At 44.1% G+C, this 25,466-nt stretch overlaps 1 protein-coding gene and 1 pseudogene across 1 annotated transcript in view; one reads left to right on the forward strand and one right to left on the reverse strand.

The window, feature by feature from the left end:
• LOC126535993 (testis-specific serine/threonine-protein kinase 6-like) overlaps positions 1–25,466 on the forward strand; it is a 204,537-nt gene that overhangs the window by 9,019 nt on the left and 170,052 nt on the right. Inside the window, exon 2 of the mRNA XM_072287021.1 lies at positions 13,025–13,244. Within this exon, the coding sequence (XP_072143122.1) occupies positions 13,025–13,244 (220 nt within the window). The remainder of the gene's footprint in view (positions 1–13,024; positions 13,245–25,466) is intronic.
• LOC126535984 (putative nuclease HARBI1) lies at positions 23,739–24,735 on the reverse strand (annotated as a pseudogene).

A 25,466-nucleotide genomic window follows, 5' to 3' on the forward strand; every position in this document is an offset into this window, starting at 1 on the left:
GAGACGTTTGGTCCACCGAGAACCATGCGTGTACAGCTCGGTATCCTACACCGGCTAGACAAGACTTCCCGGAGATCTTGCTCTCAAGCGAACGCGGTGCAATCCGTCGAGTCCCCCCAGTGATGGCGCCGAGTGACCATTGTTCCCTTTCCTCGTCTGCTAGCCAGAAAGCGTACAAAACTCTGCTAGGCGAAAATCCACTCGGGCAGAGAAAACCAAACGCGCACCGAACTGCGCCGCACGGTGGTCGGGGCAACACTAGAAAAACGCATGCGCTCTGGCTGGCTCTGGCAGCCCGCGGGTGAGGTAGCGAGAACGCAAAAATTTAAAAGGCTCTATGTGTCCTCGTGAATAAAAGTCAAAGCAGAAAAAATAAATAAGAACACAGCTACCTTTGCTGGTTTTAGTGTCTTGACATGGATGCTTTGGAGTAGGTGAAAAAAAATCTTGATATTTTTTTGTGGGAGATGGCGGCACAAATGAACCACCTCAACGCTTCGTCTCATCGGACCTCGCTGCGTGCTTTGTCAACTTACCTGATAGTGTGTTGATTTGGCTTGCGTTGTTGTATGTTCCGATGTACGACTTTAAAAATGTCAATACGCCTTAGGCGTCAAATGCTTATAACAGGATTAAACCAACAAAGTTCCGCAATTGAACATCGAGAGCACAACTTTGGAAATCCCAATGCACTTTTCACATCAAACATTTATGAGAACTTTATACCCATAATAATTCGGAATGGACATCCATGCGCTCCGGAGATCCCGCGGCCTCCGCGAGATGCCGCGGCAAGCCCGTTCGCCATCAAAACGCCCTTAAAACTTTGTGCCCGGATCGGGCTGCTTGCGTTATGTAACTCCTGGTACATGGGCGTTGTCGCAAGATCACGCCCGAGTTCCCAATGTTCACGGTGAAATGTTTTTTCGAGCGTAAAAAAGACATTCTAGACAAAATCCAGAATTTTTTCCGGCGCCGGCGGTTGCTTTGGTCGGCGGTGCCTGGACAGCACGGAAAAATTTCGGGGGGGGGGGGGGGGGGCTAAGGCCCCATAAGCCCCCCACCCCCTGGCTACGCCCCTGCCTGTATCTATTTGCTGCTTTGAAAACTTGGTCCCTGATTTGATGGGAGGAGAACCTTGCGGCTGTATTCTGCGTGCCCTTGTCATTGGTAGGAACGAGATGGATGACTTCAATGTCTGCTACCTGAATTACAGCAGCCAATAAATCTTCAGCAGTCATGATTATCGAATATAGGTTTTCACCTATGGTCACAGGGACACCTTTGATTTCAAGGCATTTTTTTCGCCTGTTCCGTCGTAGCTCAACCGATTCCTTCCCCAGCTCCTTTATTTAATTGCACTGGCGCGAACTTTATTTATTGATTTCTGCATTCTTGGCTTATGTATATGGAAGTTCGTGCTTAACTACTATCTGCTTTGAATTTTTAAATCTGCACACTTCTAAACTCCATTCTCTTTCTCATTGATTCCATTTCAGTTTCGACGGCTCGAATTAGGTCACTCTACAATTCTACATGCTTATCGTCAAGCCAGACACTCAATTATAACAAAGCCTTGCTCAATTCCTTCAGAGCTGAAGGTGGTTTATCACCCATTTTAGAAGGCATAGTCTGAGCTATCTAGTAGCCAAAGTATCTACGTTATCAAAATGCGGACTGTGGTAGACGTACCTGCAAATTACAAGTAAGCGCTTACTTTTTCCCCGAGCTCACGGTTGCCTGGATTGGCCATTTCTGAAGTTCAATATAAATTAGCCTAGTGTGGATTTTTTGCGGCTTCACTAACGTTCCACTGGCATATTATTCGCTTCTGTACTTCACTGTTCAACCACATGCCAAGGCATTTTCCTACTGTAAAAGATTGTTGATCCCACCGAAGATTCTGCAACATTTCTTATACAGACCTCAGTTGGGACAGTGTGTCATCTATTCAAGGTATTTCATTGTTATAAGAAAAAGAACGAGCTCAAGTGTGCAAACATGCATTGAGAATGTAAAATGCTTTCTCAAGCCTCATTTAGCAAGCATTTAATGAAGTTCTAACTGTTACCCTTACATTACCATGAAGGTATGTGTACCATAACATCTTCATGTCACAGAAGTCTCATCATCAGCAGCAGCAGGCTATTTTACGCACAATGCAGGACGAACGCCTCTCCCTGCGATCTCCAATAACGCCTGTCCTGCGCCAGCTACTTCGAACTTGAACCTGCGAATTTCATAATTTCATCATCCCACCCAGTTTTCTGCCACCCTCGACAGCGCTTCCCTTCTCTTGGCACCCATTCTGTAACTGTAATGATCCGCCCGCTATCTATCCTACGCATTAAATGGCGTGCAGTGTCTACATTTTTTTTTGTCGTAATGTCGATTACGATATCAGCTATCCCCATAGCTCTCCGATCCACACCGCTCTCTTTCTGTCTCCTAAAGTTACGCTTAAAATTTTTCGTTCTATCGCTTTTTGCGCGGACCTTAACTTGTTCTCCAGCTTCTTTGTCAAGTTCCAAGTTTCTGCGCTACATGTTAGCACCGGTATAAGGCAGTGATTGCACACCTTTGTTTTCAATGATAGTGCTATGCTCCCAGTCAGGATCTGGCAATACCTGCCGTATGCATTCCAATGTATTTTTATTTTTCTGTATATTCCTTCTCATAATCGGGGTCCCCTGTGAGTAATTAACCTAGATAAACGCACTCCTTCAAAGACTCTAGAGGCTGACTGGCGATACTGAACTCTTATTTTCTTGCCAGGCTATTGAGAATTATATTTGCCTTCTACATATTAACCTTCAAACCCACTATTAAAATTACGACAGCACAGAAAGAATCTAGTCCATGTTTTCATGTTCCGGGCCAACGATGGCTTGTACGAGGGTAACGGAAAAAGTGGTAGCATCAGGGCTACGCAAACAGGAAGCTACGGGCGCCATCGCGTCTAGTTCTGTCGAACGATTTGCACCACGTCCTTTGATGGCGACGCATGCTGCTGTGCGGGCTGATCGTCACACGTCGATGTTGCGGCGGTATTGGGAATCCTGGCGAATGGTTGCAGGACGCGTTGGCTCAAGGCCTGCTCGAATTGGTGGCACTCTTTGATGATAGCATCAACTGTAGAGCAGCTTTTGGACATGAGCAGATTAAAGGCGTCGTCAGCGATTCCCTTGAGCACATGCCCGACCTTCTCAGCTTCTGTCATGTCGTGATCGGCTTTACGACAAAAGGCCAGCCCGTCCCCTGGATGTACGAAACATAGGACTCCGTAGGGAAGTGGGCACGGGAAGCCGCTTCCTCCATTTCGGTAATTTGACGGCCAGATGGTTTGCCAAACAAATCTGTCAAGTGCTCTTTGCATTGGTGCCCGCAGGTTAGCTCCTCTTTGTGGTTTTCGTACCACACCTTTGCCGTGCCTCTGAGCTAGAACAACAGGTTAGCTAGCATAAGGGCAGGGTCCCATCTGTTGATTCCACTCACGCGTTCGTACATAGCCACCCATTCTTCAACGTCGGCACCATCGGTCTCGCAGAAAGTTCCGGGATACTTGGGTTGCACAACAACAACCGAAGGGGACAGCGACGTAGCTGGCGACGGTGACGTAGGAGGCGGCAACGACATTGATCCCACGTGCTGACCGTTATTCACGGTGATGACGGTAAAGCGACGTCCACAGCGGAGCTCCGTTTCCAGCCGTGATACCCAGCACCTCCCGCCAATCTGTTACGGGGATGTTGGGTGTATAGACACACTGTATTTGCAATATATATACAAGCGTATTCAATGTAGTTAAGATGGCCGACCAGCAACTACACCCAGCAGCCAGCGTCTCGCGATCTTCTTCCTTTCTCTTCTTTTATCTTTCCGTCACAATATAAGGGCGATTCAGAGTGACTATATATCTCCATGCCTAATTTTATTATTATCCTCAATTGAGTTGCAAAGGTATTTCAAATAATGAACAACAACTCTCATATCTGTTGTGTATTCCGTCATTCTGTAATCCTTTTCTTTTCTGTTTTCCCCTTTTGCTTTGTATTCTCTTCGTGTCCCCATTTTATTCTCTGTTAAAATTTGTATTCGTGAAATTATTATTTCTTTATGTGTGTACACGTGTGTACGCGCGTGTGTGTGAGAGAGAGCTTGCATTGTGTATGGGCATTGTTTCGCCGAGTGCGCCAGCACCAAGCCCCTCGAGCCTCTGCACTTGATCGAACACCTTTCATTGGTTGATTGATTATTGGAGGACATAGGCAACGAATGCATCTTTTGACTGTGGAGTGACATTCTTTTCTGTAGTAAGGACGTGTTCAAGTACCGCCGCATGGCAGTCGGGAATTCCACAATATTTACGACTTCACTGTGAACTACGCAATTAAGAAAAGTACATAAAACTCGACGCAATATTACAGTCTTCTTGGCCTTCCCTCCGTAGACGGTCATGTATGGAAAGCAGACGAGACTTCTCTAGCGTTTATAACTTTACTGTGAGCTAACTTTTGATGACAAGTAAATGAAACACGTTGTAATGACAAGTAAATGAAACACGTTGTAACACGTTGTAATGAGTAACGTGAGCTGCACTCACGTTACCCCAGCTGGATCCGTACGAATACCTGGCCGAAGTATGTCATAGTGCTCCGGGCGGTTCTACCAAGCCCGGAGCACTATGAACTCATACAATATGTCTCCAGTATGGTATAAATCTAATATGGGGCCCCCGCCCACTCCTCAAATCCTGGGAACGAGGACGCTCACCGCATCGCCAGAAGATTAACAAGCTGGGAGGTTCAACCCCTACATCCTCTGGGAATGTGGGGGTTCACCTCCCCCCAAAACGCCCTTGGCCACTCCCCCTAAACTTACCTGGGAGGCCTCGCTTTAGACTGCCACCGAGCGCGTCGAACAGCTAAAAATTGTCTCATGGGCCGAAGGAATAGCTCTTAGCAGGGGCCACCCTGAGATCCCATTATAATTTTTAATAAAGAGGTTATAACCACCACAGAACCGGCGATGGGTAAATTCTAAACAAAATACAGTATACTGATGGGTGACTTCAATGCCAGGATAGGCAAGAAGCAGGCTGGAGACAAGACAGTGGGGAAAGATGACATAGGTTCTACGAATAGCAGGGGAAGCTGTTAGTAGAATTTGCAGAACGGAATATTTTGCGGATAATGACTACCTTTTTCTGCAAGTGGGATAACTGAAAGTGGACGTGGAGGAGCCTGAATGGCGAGAGTAGAAATGAAATACACTTGATACAGCGTTCCCCTGCCGCACTTGGATTCGCGCCTCTGTTGATCTTCTATGTCTCTTTCATAAATACTACTATAACTCATGGTCCAGCCGTTTGTCGCTTGAAATTTCTTCTCGCACATCTACTCGACTTCATAATCATCTCAGCTTCAGGCGCATTTTCGGCTGCGCACAGTCATTCAATAAATCTGCATTACCGCGCGCCATCGCACTACGGAATAGCTTTCCAAATAACATTGTCTTATTAAGGGATCCTGCCAAATTTTGCGAACTTTTGGAACTTCACATGTTCGCTTGACAATGTTGTATGAGTTTATATTGTATTCGCCTTTGTATCGTTTTTCGACTTTGTTTTATATTGTATTCTCTTGACATTGTATGTATTTTTTAAATGTTTACCAGTGTTCCTTTTTTCAATGTACAAACTTATTTGTTTCTCCTACTATGTAATTCCCTTTTTCTCCCTTACATATTTGGTACTTTGCTGTAACCCCCCTACCCAATGCTCCTCCAAGCCTGCAGGGTATACTGAATAAATAAATAAATAAATAAATAAATAATACAAGATGTGAACATGCCCGGCAAGGAGCGCTGCAGTGACCATTGGATGGTAAGATCTCGCATTAGCTTAGACTTGCGGAAGGAATCGAAGAAACTGGTATATAAAAAGACGATCAATGAGTTAGCGGTAAGAGGGAGAATAGAGGAATTCCAGATCAAGCTACAGAACAGGTATTCGGCTTTAACTCAGGAAGAGGACCTTAGTGTTGAAGCAATATACGACTATCTTATGGGCATCATAAAGGAGTGTGCAATAGAAGTCGGTGGTAACTTCAGTAGACAGGATACCGATAAGCTATCGCAGGAGACGAAAGATCTGATTAAGAAACGCCAATGTATGAAAGCATCTAGCCCTACAGGTAGTATAGAACTGGCAGAACTTTCCAAGTTAATTGACAAGCGCAAGATATCTTACATAAAGTGGTATAATATGGATAGAATCGAGCATGCTCTCAGAATTGAACATGCTCTCAGGAACGGAGGGAGCCTAAAAGCAGTGAAGAAGAAACTAGGAATTGGCAAGAATCAGATGTATGCGTTAAGAGACAAAGCCGGCAATATCATTAGTAATATGGATTAGATAGTTCAAGTGGCTGAGGAGTTCTATAGAGATTTATACAGAACCAGTGGCACCCACGAAGATAATGGAAGAGAGAATAGTCTAGAGGAATTCGAAATCCCACAGGTAACACCGGAAGAAGTAAAGAAAGCCTTGGGAACTATGCAAAGGGGGAAGGCAGCTGGGGAGGATCAGGTAACAGCAGATTTGTTGAAGGATGGTGGGCAGATTGTTCTAGAGAAACTGGCCACCCTGTATACGCAATGCCTCATGACTTCCACAGTACCGGAACCATGGAAAAACGCTAACATAATCCTAATCCATAAGAAAGGGGACGCCAAAGACTTGAAAAATTATAGACCGATCAGTTTACTGTCCGTTGCCTACAAAGTATTTACTAAGGTAATTGCAAATAGACTCAGGAACACCTTAGACTTCCGTCAACCAAAGGACCAGGCAGAATTCCGTAATGCTACTCAACAATAGACCATATTCACACTATCAATCAGGTGATAGAAAAATGTGCGGAATATAAGCAACCTTTATATATAGCTTTGGTTGATTACGAGAAAGCATTTGATTCAGTCGAAACCTCAGCAGTCATGGAGGCATTGCGGAATCAAGGTGTAGACGAGCCGTATGTAAAAATACTGAAAGATATCTATAGCGGCTCCACAGCCCACCCGCGTTGCTCAGTGGCTATGGTGTTGGGCTGCTGAGCACGAGGTCGCGGGATCGACTCCCGGCCACGGCGGCCGCATTTCGATGGGGGCGAAATGCGAAAACACCCGTGTACTTAGATTTAGGTGCACGTTAAAGAACCCCAGGTGGTCGAAATCTCCGGAGTCCTCCACTACGGTGTGCCTCATAATCAGAAAGTGGTTTTGGCACGTAAAACCCCACAATCTAATCTCCACAGCCCCCGTAGTCCTCCATAAAGAAAGCAACAAAATCCCAATAAAGAAAGGCGTCAGGCAGGGAGATACCATCTCTCCGATGCTATTCACAGCGTGTTTACAGGAGGTATTCAGAGACCTGGATTGGGAAGAATTGGGGATAAGAGTTAATGGTGAATACCTTAGTAACTTGCGATTCGCTTATGATATTGCCTTGCTTAGTAACTCAGGGGACCAACTGCAATGCATGCTCACTGACCTGGAGAGGCAAAGCCGAAGGGTGGGTCTAAAAATTAATCTGCAGAAAACTAAAGTAATGTTTAACAGTCTTGGAAGGGAACAGCAGTTTACAATAGGTAGTGAGGCACTGGAAGTGGTAAGGGAATGCATCTACTTAGGGCAAGTAGTGACCGTGGATCCGGATCATGAGACTGAAATGATCAGAAGAATAAGAATGGGCTGGAGTGCGTTTGGCAGGCGTTCTCAGATCATGAATTGCAGGTTGCCATTATCCCTCAAGAGAAAAGTGCATTACAGTCTTGGCCGCTAATTTTCATGTAATTTGTTTCGAGATAAGGTTGATAAAACAAATGTTACAGCCGTTTTCTGTATCCATACTCCCTCCGTAGCCGGTCATGTATGGACAGCAGACGGAACTTCTCTAGCGTTTATAACTTTACTGTGAGCTAACTTTTAATGACAAGTAAATGAAACACGTTGTAATGATAGAGCCATCTTAGAGGCCCATTTCAGTATATTTATTTCGAAGGCACCTGCTAGACTGAAAGCTGCAGAGCGTTCCCATGAAATTGAAGACGAAATTTCTTTCGTGCCAACGCGACGCGTCTTAAGTTATCTCTACAGAGCTTCGCTGTAAAAACAGTGCCGCCGGCTCCAAGGAATGACAAATTTTGTGAAAACTAGTAAAAGTTCTTTCCTCAGTCAAGACGCACGCAGTTTATTAAATGACTTACCTGACCTTGTTTGGTACGGGTGCTTGAAAAATGCGTTAAAAATCTCGCAGCAAGAAATGATTTGCATCATCGACAAACAAAAATAATTGTGATGTTTATTTCTGAAATATCCGTGTAAAGGCAGCCAAAATTTTGCTAGCAATTTTATTTGTGAAGCTGCAGCCAGTCGGTCAAAACATTGTAGTGACTCCAAATCGTAAGACTTAAAATTTGCTCGACCTAGCATACTGTTGAGATCAGTTCAGCCTTGGATAAGACCCCCCGTGGTTGCGTAGCAACTATGGTGTTAGGCTGCTAAGCACGGGATCGAATCCCGGCCACGGGGGTCGCATTTCGATGTAGGCAAAATTCGAAAACACCCGTCTACTTAGGTTTACTCGCACGTTGAAGAACCCCAGGTGATCCAAATTTCCGGAGTACCCACTACGGCGTGCCTCATACTCAGGTCGTAGTTCTGGCACGTAAAACACCATAATTTAAGCCTGAGAAAGGACGCAACTGAACAATTCTAGTTATTGCCATGAATAGAAGAATCGTAAACAAACTTTAATAATCAGGCGTTTTAGGCTAGGATCCTAGAAGTAGGCAAATATGGCATATGACATGAATCCCAGAATACTTAAGAAATAAGCTCACGATTTCACCACCTTAGCTTCTAAACAAAAAGATCGACACGACTAGGTTTAAGAACTTAACTTTTAGTTAGACTGCAGCAACTCCTTAATCACTCTCACAAAGGAGGAGTACTCCGAGTAATTAACGTGTGTGCGAAATGCTGTTAAGGTATGTCTTTGTCTGGTTGCATATTCATAGAGAAAATGGATTGCTTTGATGCATTAGTACTGTATCAGGGTGGTTTTGCTAAAAGGCTCCCAGATTACAGAAGCACAGTCTACCAGTAATAAAACAACAGTAGACTAGCAACCAAACAGCGAGGGTTAGGAGTTTGATAGCTCTTGGAAGAAAGAACAGTTGCCCGTCTGGGTTATCTGTAACGTGGCCAATGTGCTTTGGCCAGTGAAGGGTGTTATTGTTATCCGATGGCCTAAGCATTCAAAGTAAGTTATTCCAGCAAGATGCAGAATTTTTGCACAAAAGCTTAATTGAAAGGTTTCGTATCAGAGTAATATTCACCAAAATATTTCCGAAAAATATTTGAATTTGTCAGAATTGGCAGAATTCAATAATTTTCTGGTATTCATGATTCAGCTTCGGTCCGTGAGAAGTACTTTTGATCTACAGATGTTACTAAGTCATTAATGAATATCAGAAATGAAGTGGCCCTATAGGATACATCCTTACGGGACACGAGATTCCATTGAAAATCATTCTGAACAGCGTCTTTCTTAAATTACATATTGCTCCTGGTTTCTTAGGTACGCTTAGAACAAGGTTATCAATCGTGCGTTTTAGAGGCCTTAATTTAATATTTAAAGGAAAATTATGTCGCAGAATTTGTCAAATGCTTTGCTGAAATCTATAAAAACTCCATTAGTTTTGTTCCCATTATTAATTGATACTGTGAAATCATGAACGGTTTGTATCAGCTGAGTACATGAAGAACAACCTTTGCTAAACCGGCGTTGCTACTTTACGAATATATTTAAATGACGGATGATGACAGCTCACATTCCGCGTTTACTTTCAGATTGTAAGATTGCGAATACTGCACGAGTTGAACAGAGACAAATGACCTAGTTTTCCTAGCACGAAAATTGACTTAGTCTACACTATCTCTTAATTTTTCTGGCCCTGTACGTTTGTGATAAAAGACCTAAATTCTCCGCCGCATATTCCTAACGCCGAGATGACAATTACCCCAGCTCTATCGAGGCCAAATACTGCGAGTCTACCCTTGATACACCTGACAGCCGTCGTCGAGTTTTGACTGGTTAGAAAGCCGCGAGAAGCCAAAGCAATTTGCTCAGATTCGCATAAACAAACTCAGCCTGTCTCAACATTAAATTTACTCCAGTTGGTTTTGGTAAAAATATACTACCCGCCATGGTTGCTTGGTGGCTATGGTTTCGGCCTGCTAAGCACGAGGTCACGGGATCAAATCGCGGCCACAGCGGCCTCATTTCGATGGGGGCGAAATGCGAAAACACCCATGTACGTAATTTATTTATGTGCACGTTAAAGATCCCCAAGTCACCCACACCTACGGAGTCCCCCACTACGGCGTACCTCATAATCAGCTCGTGGTTATAGCAGGCATAACCCCCTAATTCAATTAATTTTAAAATTATTTACTTCAACGGTTGCTAATGTCCTTCAATCTAATGATATTGTGATGACGCGGAACCGGTAGCATTCCAACCCATCGAATTTAGTATACAGGGAATAAAAAGAAGAACATCAATTTTATGAACAAACTGCCAAGTTTGTGGCGGACGACCTTGCTGTGAAGCACAATCTGTATGAAAGCCTCTAACCCTACAGCTAGAATAGAACTGGCAGAATTTTCGAAGTTAATCAACACGCGTAAGACAGCTGACATAAGCAAGTATAATATGGATAGAATTGAACATGCTCTCAGGAACGGAGGGAGCCTAAAAGCAGTTAAGAAGAAACTAGGAATTGGCAAGAATCAGATGTATGCGGTAAGAGACAAAGCCGGCAATATCATTAGTAATATGGATTAGATAGTTCAAGTGGCTGAGGAGTTCTATAGAGATTTATACAGTACCAGTGGCACCCACGACGATAATGGAAGAGAGAATAGTCTAGAGGAATTCGAAATCCCACAGGTAACACCGGAAGAAGTAAAGAAAGCCTTGGGAACTATGCAAAGGGGGAAGGCAGCTGGGGAGGATCAGGTAACTGCAGATTTGTTGAAGGATGGTGGGCAGATTGTTCTAGAGAAACTGGCCACCCTGTATACGCAATGCCTCATGACTTCGACCGTACCGGAATCTTGGAAAAACGCTAACATAATCCTAATCCATAAGAAAGGGGACGCCAAAGACTTGAAAAATTATAGACAGATCAGTTTACTGTCCGTTGCCTACAAAGTATTTACTAAGGTAATTGCAAATAGAATCAGGAACACCTTAGACTTCCGTCAACCAAAGGACCAGGCAGGATTCCGTATAGGCTACTCAACAATAGACCATATTCACACTATCAATCAGGTGATAGAAAAATGTGCGGAATATAAGCAAGCTTTATATATAGCTTTCGTTGATTACGAGAAAGCGTTTGATTCAGTCGAAACCTCATCAGTCATGGAGGCATTACGGAATCAGGGTGTACACGAGCCGTATGTAAAAATACTGAAAGATATCTATAGCGGCTCCACAGCCACCGTAGTCCTCCATAACGAAAGCAACAAAATCCCAATAAAGAAAGGCGTCAGGCAGGGAGATACCATCTCTCCGATGCTATTCACAGCGTGTTTACAGGATTATTCAGAGACCTGGATTGGGAACAATTGGGGATAAGAGTTAATGGTGAATACCTTAGTAACTTGCGATTCACTGATGATATTGCCTTGACCAACTGCAATGCATGCTCACTGACCTGGAAAGGCAAAGCCGAAGGGTGGGTCTGAAAATTAATCTGCAGAAAACTAAAGTAATCTTCTTTAACAGTCTTGCAAGGGAACAGCAGTTTACAATAGGTAGTGAGGCACTGGAAGTGGTACGGGTATACATCTACTTAGGACAGGTAGTGACTGCGGATCCGGATCATGAGACTGAAATAATCAGAAGAATAAGAATACGCTGGGGTGCGTTTGGCAGGCATTCTCAGATCATGAACAGCAGGTTGCCATTATCCCTCAAGAGAAAAGTATATAACAGCTGTGTCTTACCAGTACTCACGTACGGGGCAGAAACCTGGAGGCTTACGAAAAGGGTTCTACTTAAATTGAGGACGAGGCAACGAGCTATGGAAAGAAAAATGATAGATGTAACGTTAAGGGATAAGAAAAGAGCAGATTGGGGGAGGGAACAAACGCGAGTTAATGATATCTTAGTTGAAATCAAGAAAAAGAAATGGGCATGGGCAGGACACGTAATGAGGAGGGAAGATAACCGATGGTCATTAAGAGTTACGGAATGGGTTCCAAGGGAAGGAAAGCGTAACAGAGGGCGGCAGAAAGTTAGGTGGGCGGATGAGATTAAGAAGTTTGCAGGGACAACATGCACACAATTAGTACATGACCGGGGTAGTTGGAGCACTATGGGAGACGCCTTTGCCCTGCAGTGGGCATAACCAGGCTGATGGTGATGATGACAATCACAACGTGAAAACAACCACTGCTTCACCATGGCCACGGAGCCTATGCATCGTGCAACGAGTTTCAGCGACTTGCAAGTAGCTTTCAATTAACAAACTACGTTCTAGAAGGCCACTTCTGGTGCGACTGTCCTAACTTCTAAGTCGCTAAAATGTCGCCAATATTTTGTTCAAGCCGGCAAAAAGTCACCGGTTGCTAAAACGAACATTTTGTTGCTAAACAGACAAGAAAATTGATAAAATGGCAAGACAGAGTACAGGCCGTTAAAGTATAAAAAGTGATGTTGATTTTGTGTTTTCAAATACGTGCTAAAAAAGCGCCCATGTGCGTGCGCTATTCTGAAAACCAACTTAGCCTCTCTTTTTGTTTTATGGGCGTGCATAAATACCAGATCGCGGTTTTGGGTCGTGAAGCTCCAGAATTTAATTTTAGAGATTGTTACATACAGCTTCCATAACGCGCGGTACCAAAAATATCCCAGTTCCCTTCTCCATTTTTTGCGCTTTCTGAACCACAGAATTGTTGCTAAAGATAACCTCGCCTACGCCTGCAAGATCGTGAACATGGGCGAGACTTCCCGCGAGTACCGGACCAGGTTTCTGCCGCGGGAGATCAACATCTTGGCGCGCCTACGTCATCCGAACATCGCCCGCGTCTTCCAGATCATTTGCGAAGCGAGGAAAGTGTTTTTCATCATGGAGCTTGCCACAGCTGGCGACCTCCTGTTCAAAATTCAAGTGAGTCTCTGCAATTGTCTTTTACTTGCAACACCAGGCACCTACAAAGGTGGGTTCTCAGAAAAAAAACTGCTCTTTTTTCGAATCTAAACCACATCAGCCAAGTCACCTGTTGGTGTACAGCTCTTGGGACCGGCTCAGGAAACTCATGGAGCCGCAGGTGCGAACACTAATAGTTTTTCGGAGGAGCGTTCCTCCCAACACAATGCGGCACAAGTTGCTACCAAGGCAAAACGCCATAAAACACCAGTAACTCTGTTGCAAGACATCCTGAGCAATATGGAGGCATGGTGGGATGAATACCGCCAACGTTACAAGCAGCAACTGAAAATGCAAAGAATGAAGCTGAAAATGCTAAAGCGCATTGCGGAGAGCACCAGTTAAGAGTTTTATTAATTAAATCAGTTATTTTCTGGACGTAATTACAAACAGGAACACGATTTTTTTTGCAGCTTGTGTTACCGCCAACAGCCTAGGTGTCTGACTGTGGAATGTATACTCAGAATGCACATTTTGTTTTGCTATGGTTATTGAAAAGCTTTTTAGAAAGTTTGCAGAGCGTATGCTGTAACCCATATAAATTATTTCAAGATTGTAGATTTTTAAGCAAGAAATGTTGTTTTAGGAATCACTGACATTAATCTAAAGCGGCAGCAAGTTTGTTTCAGTAGAATTCTGATTATTAAGTAGGAATTATCTGCACTTCCAAGTGTGTTGTCACTTGTGTCTCATCGGTATTCATATGCGATTACACTGGTGCCAAAAATTTAGTTTGTTTAAATGGACAACAGGCTTTGTTTATTATGCAAAAAAGTTTAGGCGCGTAGACAGTACACAAGAGAACAGAAGTGAACAGCATGAACGCCGACTATCAACTGAAGGGGGCGCTGAGGAAAAAAGAATAATGAAGACACAAAATTCATCTGCGCAAGCTCCCGAATGATGTCACCACGTGTCAGTCGGGCACATGTTCCGGTCTACGTGAGAGATAGCTGTTAAGGCGCTTAATCTCTTCCTTATGTAAAGTAATCGAAGGTTGACACACGCACGCACTTCCACCATTATACATATGCCATGCCTCTACTGTAAGACGCATATCTTCATTCTTGTGCCTCTACAATATCGCGCATTCATCCAACTCTGGCGTGGAGTTACAATATTGGCAATGTAGGGAAATATTAGAAGGCGATCCACCGGTTAACGACCATTTATGTTCCATTAGCGTCTAATTGATACACCGCCATGTTTTCCCTACGTAGAACTGGCCACAGCTAAAGGGAACTTTATAAACCACACCCACACGACAGTCAGTAAAACTGTTTTCTTATTGTGCTTCACTGGACAAATATGTGTTCTTCTTCTGCCTTTTGCCTGCTCCTTTTTCCTCTGCATGGCTGCGCATATCTTACCTAGCTTATAGGGAGCAGTGCAAGCAGCATAAACATATCTACTTGCAACTTTCTTAAGCCTGTGCGATACTGAATGAATCTACGGAATAGCCACTACTCTTTTTATGCTATTACTGCTTTCTGTAATCACGTCCGTCCCCCTCGATACCGACTTCTTTAGGCGTCAGCCACAGTGGCCACTGTTACGCTAGGATAACCTGCTTTTAATAGGCGCCGGACCTGTGCATTAAAAGTTGCGCTCATTTTGTGCATGCAGGATCTGGCGAGAGAAGACTTAAGGCACGACATGGCAATTCCGTTTTTTACTACTTTGGAATGCTTGGACTGAAAGTTTAACAGCAGCAGCGAAGATCTTGGGGAGTACTGCCAACAAACGTGATTTTGTTCGAATACCAAGGAAATGTCTAGAAACTGAATTACGCGTCCCTGAGGAAATTCCTTGGTAAACATTAATGCTCATCCATAAAGGTTAAATTGCTCACTTACTAAGGCAGCAGCGGAATCAAATTCTTCCCTATTGCAGAAAATCAGGTAATCATCAACGTATCGAAATCTCTTGATGAAGCAATCACCTAAAGCTTTCTGTAAGCAGCCGTCAACCTTACTCAGGTAGATATCGCTAAGAATAGGGGCAACTTTTGAGGCACTACAAATGCCTGATTTCTGCAGAAACACGCCATCTCTCCACCCTATCAGCGTCGACGTTAAGTACATTGAAATAATTTCTAGAATAGTTCCCGTGGAAACACCGCATCTGTCAATAAAAGCCGGCTCTTGCACGTGTTCTTTAATGCACTCATTTACGGAATTCAGCAACTCGTCATGCAGGAAGGAGTAAAACAGGTCTTCGATATCCCCACTGAAAGCTGTGCAATCATCAGGATTTTCCTCTCTCAAATACTCAACTAGTGCCTGAGAATTACGCAAGAAAGAAGGGCCTGAAAAAACTTGCGAAGCTAAGCAGTTCTCTAGGTAACTAGCGACACTGACTTGCCATCTCAATTTCTCGTCGACGCTGATAGGGTGGAGAGATGGCGTGTTTCTGCAGAAATCAGGAATTTGTATTGCCTCAAAAGTTGCCCCTATTCTTAGCGATATTTACTTTCGTAAGGTTGACAGCTGCTTAGAGACAGCCATAGGTGATTGCTTCATCAAGATATTTCGATACGTTGATGATTACCTGATTTTCTGTAATAGGGATGAATTCGATTCCGCTGCTACCTTAGTAAGTGAGCAATTTAAACTTTATGGAGGATGATTTTTGTTTACCAAGGAATTTCCTCAGCGACGCGTATTTCAGTTTCTAGACATTTCCTTGGTATTCGAACAAAATCACGTTTGTTGGCAGTACTCCCCAAGATCTTCGCTGCCGCTGTTAAACTTTCAATCCAAGCATTCCAAAGTAGTAAAAAACGGAATTGCCATGTCGTGCCTTAAGTCTTCTCTCGCCAGATCCTGCATGCACAAAATGAGCGCCACTTTTAATGCACAGGTCCGGCGCCTATTAGAAGCAAGTTATCCTAGCGTAACAGTGGCCACTGTGGCTGACGCCTAAAGAAGTCGCTTTCGAGGGGGACGTACGTGATTACAGAAAGCAGTAATAGCATAAAAAAGAGTAGTGGCTATTCCGTACATTCATTCAGTATCGCACAGGCTTAAGAAAGTTGCAAGTAGATATGTTTATGCTGCTTGCACTGCTCCCTCTAAGCTAGGTAAGATATGCGCAGCCATGCAGAGGAAAAAGGAGCAGGCAAAAGGCAGAAGAAGAACACATATTTGTCCAGCGAAGCACAATAAGAAAACAGTTTTACTGACTGTCGTATGGGTGTGGTTTATAAAGTTCCCTTTAGCTGTGGCCAGTTCTACGTAGGGAAAACGTAGCGGTGTATCAATTAGACGCTAATGGAACATAAAAGGTCGTTAACCGGTGGATCGCCTTCTAATGTTTCCCTACATTGCCAAGATTGTAACTCCACGCCAGCGTTAGATGAATGCGCGATATTGTAGAGGCACAAGAATGAAGATACGCGTCTTACGGTAGAGGCATGGCATATGTATAATGGTGGAAGTGCTTGCGTGTGTCAACCTTCGATGACTTTACATAAGGAAGAGATTAAGCGCCTTATCTCTCACGTAGACCGGCACATGTGCCCGACTGACACGTGGTGACGTCATTCGGGCACATGTCATACCACTTTCATGCGGAAGAACGTATATTGGTCAAACCGGCAGATGCATCAACGAGTGATTAAAAGAGCATCAATATAACGTCACTAAGGTAATCTCGGGTCATTTAGGTACTCACTGCCGAGATTGTTCCTGCAAGCCCATGCTTGAAAGCACTTCCATTCTGTATAAAGCTCATAGCAGGATGACGAGGGAGATTGTAGAGGCCTACGAGATAGCAAAATTAGAGCAAAAGTGCGTAAGCAAGCCTTCGGTGTCACTATCGGAAAAGGAGATACGATTCCTTGGTGTATCTTTGTGACCATTGTAGTACATGTTTTTATGCGTAGCATATTGGAATCACTCAGTTCAGCCCTTGGGCGCAGCCGCGCAGCCACCATTGGGGGTATGAGCCATCATAGTGGCTCATACCCCTACACTAGAGTTTTATGCGTTGCATATTGCAATCACTCAGTTCGGCCCTTGGGCGCGGCCGGGCAGCCACCATTGACCTTTAGCACAACCACGTGACGTGACGTCACGACAGCCGGAGGAAAAGCTGGGCCCCAACTCGCGTGGTCGCGCGCGGCCGCAGCCACCACCTGACTCCCGCTCCTCCCGCTAGGGGCGCTGCGCCGGCGCGTGACGTCACGGACCGCGCAATATGCAACGCGCGCAATATGCAACGTATATTGCGCGCGTTGCTTGGCCTGGCCAGGCTTAGCTTGGTTAAGCCTGGCCAGGCTTAACCAAGCTAAGCCTGGCCATTTTTTTCCCTTGCCTTTCACACGTGTTCGGTTCAACGAAATGCACCACTGAATGTTCTTTTTTGCTGTTACCTTTGTTTCCGCTCGCACGGTATATATTTATCGATGCCTGCGAAAATAAAATCTATAGTTGAAAGTCAAGCGCTGTGTCTGTGTATCTGTTTATTTCTTCGTCCTCGTCCAGTCGCGCTTGCACACGCTACCATGGTTATTTGGGAGCTTGCGCGCATGAGTTTTGTGTCTTCTTTCTTCTTTTCGCATCAGTACTCCCTTCAGTTGAAAGTAGGAGTTCGTGCTGTCGACTTCTCTTCTCTTGAGTCCTGTCTGCACGCCTCACATTTTTTGCATAATGAATCTTTACCAACTACCTCAGCTTTCTATCGTTCTAAGCTTCATTTCTTGTACCCTGAAGCCTTCCCCATGTTCCCCTACTTATCTGCACAATCCTGCTTTGTTAGCTTCCTTAATTGCAATCTCAGCTTTCTGTCGTTCTAGGCTTTGTTCTGCTGATCTGGTTGCCTTTTTTGTGCCTTGCTATGATTTGTACATTTTCTTTTCATGCTAGAGAATACTTTTGTTTGCATACTTGGCAGCTTGCCATTTTTTCAATTTTGAAAAGTGTTTTTGTGGCTGTTTGTGTCAAAATAGATTTGTGCTGAACTTTCTACTGTGACACTACCCCCTCTACATTTCTGTTGCAGTAGACTTTTCTTAGTGGTTGCTGTCTTTGACATTTATAGCGCTTTCACCCCTAGTTTATTTGCCAGCCTGCTCTTTTTTGCAGTCTCAAAGCAATCAGCTTGCTGTGTGCTCTGGTTCAAATAGTTATGTGCTGAAATTGCTTGCTTGCGGCATTGCATTTCTTTGTGTTGATGTTGTATATATATATAGGTATTGACATACATAGTTGCCATGTGGTTCCAACTTTTTAGGCGTTTTTAGAGCATCCAGAAAGCTTTCTGGGAAAGAAAGCGGTTTCTATGTAGTGCCTTATGCTGATATTGTATATCTTCTGGTGTTCTGGTGCCGAGATGCGGTCGAAACACTCACAGCTGCTCTCTCTTCAGTTGTTTCAGATCGTCGTAGCAGCGTCCGGCACTGGTTTTGTTTCAAGACAGCTGGGATGATTTGGCGAGGTCTACAACGCATGCCCAAATGGAAACATAGTGACTGCGTGGTCTCGTCTGCATGAACGGACGGAGCGTCAGCAGGAACAACAGGTGCTTGCACACACGTGCACAACTAACGACATCAGCGACTTCCCCGGAGGACAGTGCCCGGCTGTAATCACAGACTGGTGGTTATGGCCATATCTGGATGCATCTTCAGTACCCAGCGTGATAGCAGTTGTCACTACCGGTCACTGAGGGCGCTCGCTGTTCGAGGAAAGACTATTTAAACGCCTGCTACAGACAAGGCATTTGGGTTCTGGTGCCGAGATGCGGTCGAAACACTCACAGCTGCTCTCTCTTCAGTTGTTTCAGATCGTCGTAGCAGCGTCCGGCACTGGTTTCGTTTCAAGACAGATGGGAAGATGTGGCGAGGCCTACAACGCATGCCCAAATGGAAACATAGTGGCTGCGTGGCCTCGTCTGCATGAACTGGCGGAGCGTCAACAGGAGCAACAGGTGCTTGCAAACACGTGCACAACTAACGACATCGGCGAATTACCCGGAGGACAGTGCCCGGCTGTAATCACTGACTGGTGGTTATGGCCATATCTGGAGCAGTTGTCACTACCGGTCACCGAGGGCGCTCACTGTTCGAGGAAAGACTATTTAAACGCCTGCTACAGACAAGGCCTTTAGGTTCTGGTGGCGAGATGTGGTCGAAACACTCACAGCTGCTCTTTCTTCAGGCTGGTCTTTTTTACCGTTATAATCCAACTAGCACGCATGAAAATTCGGTACCGGAGCCCACCTGGTCGTTACGGCGGTTTGTGCATGTTCGTGCAGGTATCTGTCTCTGTACTGGTGCGATAGATTTTTCTTTTAGAATAACATTACTATTAGCTGATGACGTCGAAGAGAACCCTGGCCCTCTGTCGGAAAAGCAAGAGCGTGAACTAATGGAAGCAATACGTTCGTTACCAAAGATATTGGTGGGTCAAGACAAAATAATTAAACAGAAACACTGCGAACTGAGCACAAGCAAATCGAAGACAAAATTGAGAATCTAACGTCAAAAGTTGCCAAATTAGCTGAGAATTTATCTGTTTTGTCTGCGCTTGGGGACAGAGAAGAAGTGCATGCGCAGAATAACCAGCTCTCAAAAGCTATGCGAAACGTGTTAATCAATCAGGACGAACTCGAAAATCGTTCACGCAGGAATAATTTACTGTTTTTCGGCATAGACGATCAGAACGAGAAGGAAACATGGGATGAATCGGAACGGAAGGTTATATCTGTCTGCTCGGCCAAACTGGGTATTACTGTTGGACCGTCAACAATTGAGAGAGCTCACAGGATGGGGAAACATAATTAATGATAAACCAAGGCCCATTATTGTGGAGTTTGGACTATTCAAGGACAAACAGCGTCTTCTTTTAGCGGCTTCGAAACTGAAAGGCAGCAGAATATCACTGAGTGAAGACTACTCCCAGCAGGTTCGGCGATGTAGAAGCAAACTGATTGCTTATGCGCGGGAACAGGACTCTGGAGCTAGACATAAGCTGAAGTACAACAAGATGACTTATGAGGGCAAGACTTATATTTACGATTATACAACAGATTCCGTACGGGAATACATTCAATAACAAAAAAAGCGTGTGCCGCCGCGGCTCAGAAGAAACTCGGCGGATCGCCTGTCCGTCGTCGTTATCAATTGTAGGAGCCGGAAGAATAAAACAGACGTATTCTCTAGCCTTCTGCGCATTTCCCAAACGGATATTATCATCGGAAGAGGATCGTGGTTCGATCCTGGCATATCGGATTGTGAAGTGTTTCCATCCGAATACATAGCTTATCGAAACGACTGTAATCTTCAGGGAGGAGGTGTGTTCATTCATGTACATGACAGAATCAGAAGTGTACCGTTATACTGTGATGTTTCTTCAGTATGCATTTGGTGCAGAATATTGGTTTCTGGTCAAACCACCACAGCCTTGTGGTGGGATCGTTTTACAGGCCACCATCTTCAACAAGCATAGAACCATTTCACAGCCTTGCACGACCACTGTCGGTCTTATCATCGGAAACTATTCTACTTGGGGGCGATTTTAACATGCCTGACGTTGTATGGCGTGACCGCTATCCTGTAGCGACGAGCGCCTCGGCACTTCAGTTGGCCTTCATTGAACTAACACGTAACAATGAACTTGCTCAGTTTGTAAATTTCCCAACGCGTTACGCTTCAGCTAAGGACAGTACGTTGGACTTGTTGTTTAGCAACAATGATGAATTACTTGAAGCAGTCACGGCAGCACCAGGAATAAGTGATCATGAGGTCGTAAATGCAACAACAGTGTGCAAGAAGTTACAGGTTAGCAATAATGGCCTGAGAAAGATTTTTATTTATGAACAGGGGAATTTTAATGTCATAGACGAAGTTACACTTATTCCTGCCAGTATTGCTGGAATACAGCAGTCAGTACAGCTTAGAAAGATTATGGGCTCTGTTCAGAGACAAAATCCTGTCTTTGGTCGCTAAATACATTCCCTCGAGAGTGATATCATCTAGACGTAGAATGGATAAACCTTGGATTAACAAAGAACTGCGTCTGTCAATAAGATAGAAGGCCGGAGTATACAAGGCATTCAAGATAGCCCTAAGTCAGAACTTCTATGACCAGCTTAGAACTCTAACTAAAAACTTGAAACAAGAATTAAAGGCAGCAAAAAGAACACACTTGTCGTCGCTAGCTGATAAAATAAGATCTACTCCTAAGGAGCTATGGCGATATGTTAAATGTAACAGAAAAGACAGTGTTGGCGTTCTGGCTCTCCGGCATGAATGTGATATGTTAACTGATGACACAAAGAGGGCTGATTGCTTTAACGAATATTTTCACTCCGTCTTCACAGCATGTCGTCATACTCCAATACCTGAATTACACGAACAATTACCTCAAATGCGTGACATCGTTTTAAATGAGGCTGGAATTAGGGCTCTGTTGTGCCACATTAATCCTCATTCTGTTCATTGTCCGGATGGTATATCAAATCACGTCTTGAAACTCTGTTCCCACAGTATTGCTCCTATCTTGGTTGAATTATTTACCAAGTCAATAAATTCTCAAAAATTACCTAATGACTGGAAAATGGCCAATGTAACTCTTATATTTAAAACTGGTCGTCGTGATTTGGCAAGCAATTACAGACCGGTGTCCTTGTTGTAAAAAACTAGAACATGTTATTTACTTGGTCTTATTAAGCATCTTCATGACCATAATTTTTTCATCCCGACCCAGCATGGATTTCGCATGGGATTATCCTGTACCACTCAACTTACTGAATTCATACATGACGTCGCACTCGGCTTTAACAATAGTACAGAGATTGATGCTATATTTATTGATTTTCGAAAGGCGTTTGATGTAGTCCCGCATGACTTACTTTTGCACTATCATTTCTTGGCCTCTCCGATTCACTTTACGGTTGGATTAAAGATTATTTGTATAAACGGCAGCAAAAAGTGGTTCTGAACGGTGCGATGTCGAGAACGGTTAATCTTTTATCAGGTGTGCCTCAAGGGTTGGTCCTTGGGTCGTTGCTGTTCCTCATATTTATCAATGACTTAAGTGAAGGCTGTGTTTCAAATATCAGACTGTATGCGGATGATTGCGTTGTGTACCATCCTGTGTATTGTGCCGAACATACGAGTGTGTTGCAGTTTGATCTCGAAAAAGTTGTTCCTAGTGTGGAAAATGGATTTGAACGTAGTAAAGTGTTATCGTGTTAGATTTATGAACAAAAAGAAAAAGGTGCCCAGTTCATACTTGCTAAATAATGTTTTAGTACAATGCGTTGACGAAGTCAAATACCTGGGCGTCACTTTAACTGCGGGATTAGACTGGACCTCCCACATTGACACAACAAGCGCTAAAGCGTGCCGCCTTTTGCACCTTTTCCACAGGAACTTCAAGTATGCGCCAAAAGCATTGAAGGAAGCTTTGTATCTTACAAATATTAGGCCGGTGTTAGAATACGCTTGCGCAGCATGGGACCCCTTCGCAAAAGTTCTTGAAGATAAGCTAGAGCGTGTTCAGAAAAGGGCTGCAAGATTCTTCACGGGCATTTACGACTACAAAATTAGAGGTTCGCCAATCAGGGAAAATCTAGGATGGAAGTTGCTGTCCACACGCAGAAATATATTCAGGTTAAAGCTTTTACACAACATTAACAGCGGTAACACAGGAATCGATAAGAACATATATTTAAAACCACCTTATTATCAATCTAAAAGACGCGACAATTCCAAGAAAATAAGGGCCTACCAAAGTCGTATTAATGTATTTAAGTTTTCATTCTTTCCGCGAACAATTGCAGAGTGGAATTTGCTTCCGGATGAGATAGTGTCCGCACCCAATTTTTCATCTGTCATAGAGACCATTACGTGAATCTGTTTTAGACAATAATTCCAGTGTGCCATTTTATGCATTGTGTAACAAATATTATAATCGAATGTTGTTAGTATTGGATGTGTTGTCTTTCTTTACTAATTACGATTATTTTATTTCTAATACCACAGATGACATGATGCCGTTGTTCGCGAAGTTGACTTTTATGTTTGTAATTAACCCCCCTCTACAATAATGCCCAACTCGGGCGCTGTAGGTATTTGTAATAAATAAATAAATAAATAAATAAATCTTGTAAGGATTTGAAGAGTTTTATACGTACTAATCACCTGTTCCCATGTATGTTGGGCACATCTCAATGGAAACACATGTAAGAGCAGTGCTATTTGAAGTAGAAACACTAGTCACATACACGAAGCAGTGCCATTTTTATTCATACTTTGCTTTACGATAGTGGTGCATATACTCAGTTTATTTCACAAGTATTTTATTTATACCAACAATTCACATAAAAACGTTCCAGGACTGTACATGAAACGTTTTTTGTTAGGACTATTATTTTTTACCAAAATGCAAAGAACAGGGGCTAACGCAAACACATGTAAGTGCTGAAGCTTCCAGTATCTGTTTGTTTTCATGCCTGTTTTCCACAAAGCCAACACACTACTCGGCGCTTAAGTGCGCCCTTGCTCTCCGAAACTTCTGTGGAGTTCCCATCAAAAGGTGGATCGACGTCATTACCTTCCTCCTCCATGCTCTCACATGCTCTTACATCAAAGGAACCTTTGACATAACAACGATGTTGGGCGGAACACATGATGCCAGCACATATTTACTAATGAGTGCAGTGCCTTTCATGTCAAGGTATTTCAACCGAGTGAAGTTGCAATTTAGCTGTGCGAATGCACGCTGGATTGCTGATCTGGCTGCGCCTAGTCGTTCATTGAATTTTATTTACTGTGCACTTATATGGCCATTGATTCTGTAAGGCCGCATCAGTCTGTCATAGAGTGCAAAGGCCGAGTCACCAAGAATATGGAAGTTTGCCGGTCACTTCTTTACTGTCCAGGCCTGATGCACTGAACACCTTTGCATCGTACATTCTTCCTGGAGAGCTTGCGTGCACATGGGTGAATGCCATGTTGCTATCACAGCGCCCCTGCAGGATGACTGAGTGAAACTCTTTTCTGTTGCAATAAGCATCCTGTTGGTTCTCTTGGGCTTTGATTGCGATATCGCAACCGTCCACAGCACCGACACCGCACTCCAGGAAACCGCCACTTTTGGTAGAATTCGCGGGATACATCCTGCAGTGACAAAGGCCACTGAATAAAGTCTGGTGCTGCACCTGCCCAATGTTCAATTATGCTGTTAACAACGTAGTGCAGCAGGCCCTAGTTGACCCCAAAACGATCGGCAACACCTCGGAAGGACTCTTGGTTGCCAAGCAACCGCAGAGCCATTAACATCTTTGTATGGAGAGGTATCCTTGGTGTCATTTCCATGGCGAGTCTCTCCTGCGTGATCTGCAGCAGGACCTGGAAGCCAAAAGCTAGCACAGTTTTGATTATGATTGCTAACTTGTGTTCAGCGCACTTAGCGTCAATAAGACCCGTGTAGTGAGCACTCATATCCCTAGTAGACTAGTTACAACCTACTAAATCTGATACATTAACTTGGTCCTCTAGAAACACATGCAGTCTTGTGTACAGCGGCCTTCTGAAAAAATAATCCACAGACTGTCGATGGCTGCAAGGCACAGGCGTCTGTTACGGGGGGAGGGGGAGCTTAAACCGCGTGCGTTGTTTCAAACAGATAGGACTACTTACCTCAAAAGACAGGCCGGACAGGCCTGTCTTACCGGACAGGCCGCCATTGGAATATGAACCTGGCAACGTTTAGCGCTAGAATGTTAGCTAGTGAGGCGAGTCTAGCAGTGCTATTGGAGGAATTAGAGGGCAGTAAATGGGATATAATAGGGCTCGGTGAAGTTAGGAGGCCAAAAGAAGCATATACAGTGCTAAAAAGCGGGCACGTCCTGTGCTACCGGGGCTTAGCGGAGAGACGAGAACTAGGAGTCGGATCCCTGATTAAAAAGAACATAGCTGCTAACATACAGGAATTCTATAGCATTAACGAGAGGGTGGCAGGTTTTGTTGTGAAACTTAATAAGAGGTACAAAATGAAGGTTGTACAGGTCTACGCCCCTACATCTATTCATGATGACCAGGAAGTCGAAAGCTTCTATGAAGACGTGGAATCGGCGATGGTTAAAGTCAAAACAAAATACAGTATACTGATGGGCGATTTCAATGCCAAGGTAGGTAAGAAGCAGGCTGGAGACAAGGCAGTGGGGGAATAT

Source organism: Dermacentor andersoni, chromosome 3 (assembly GCF_023375885.2).
Source record: "Dermacentor andersoni chromosome 3, qqDerAnde1_hic_scaffold, whole genome shotgun sequence".
Lineage (NCBI taxonomy): Eukaryota > Metazoa > Arthropoda > Arachnida > Ixodida > Ixodidae > Dermacentor > Dermacentor andersoni.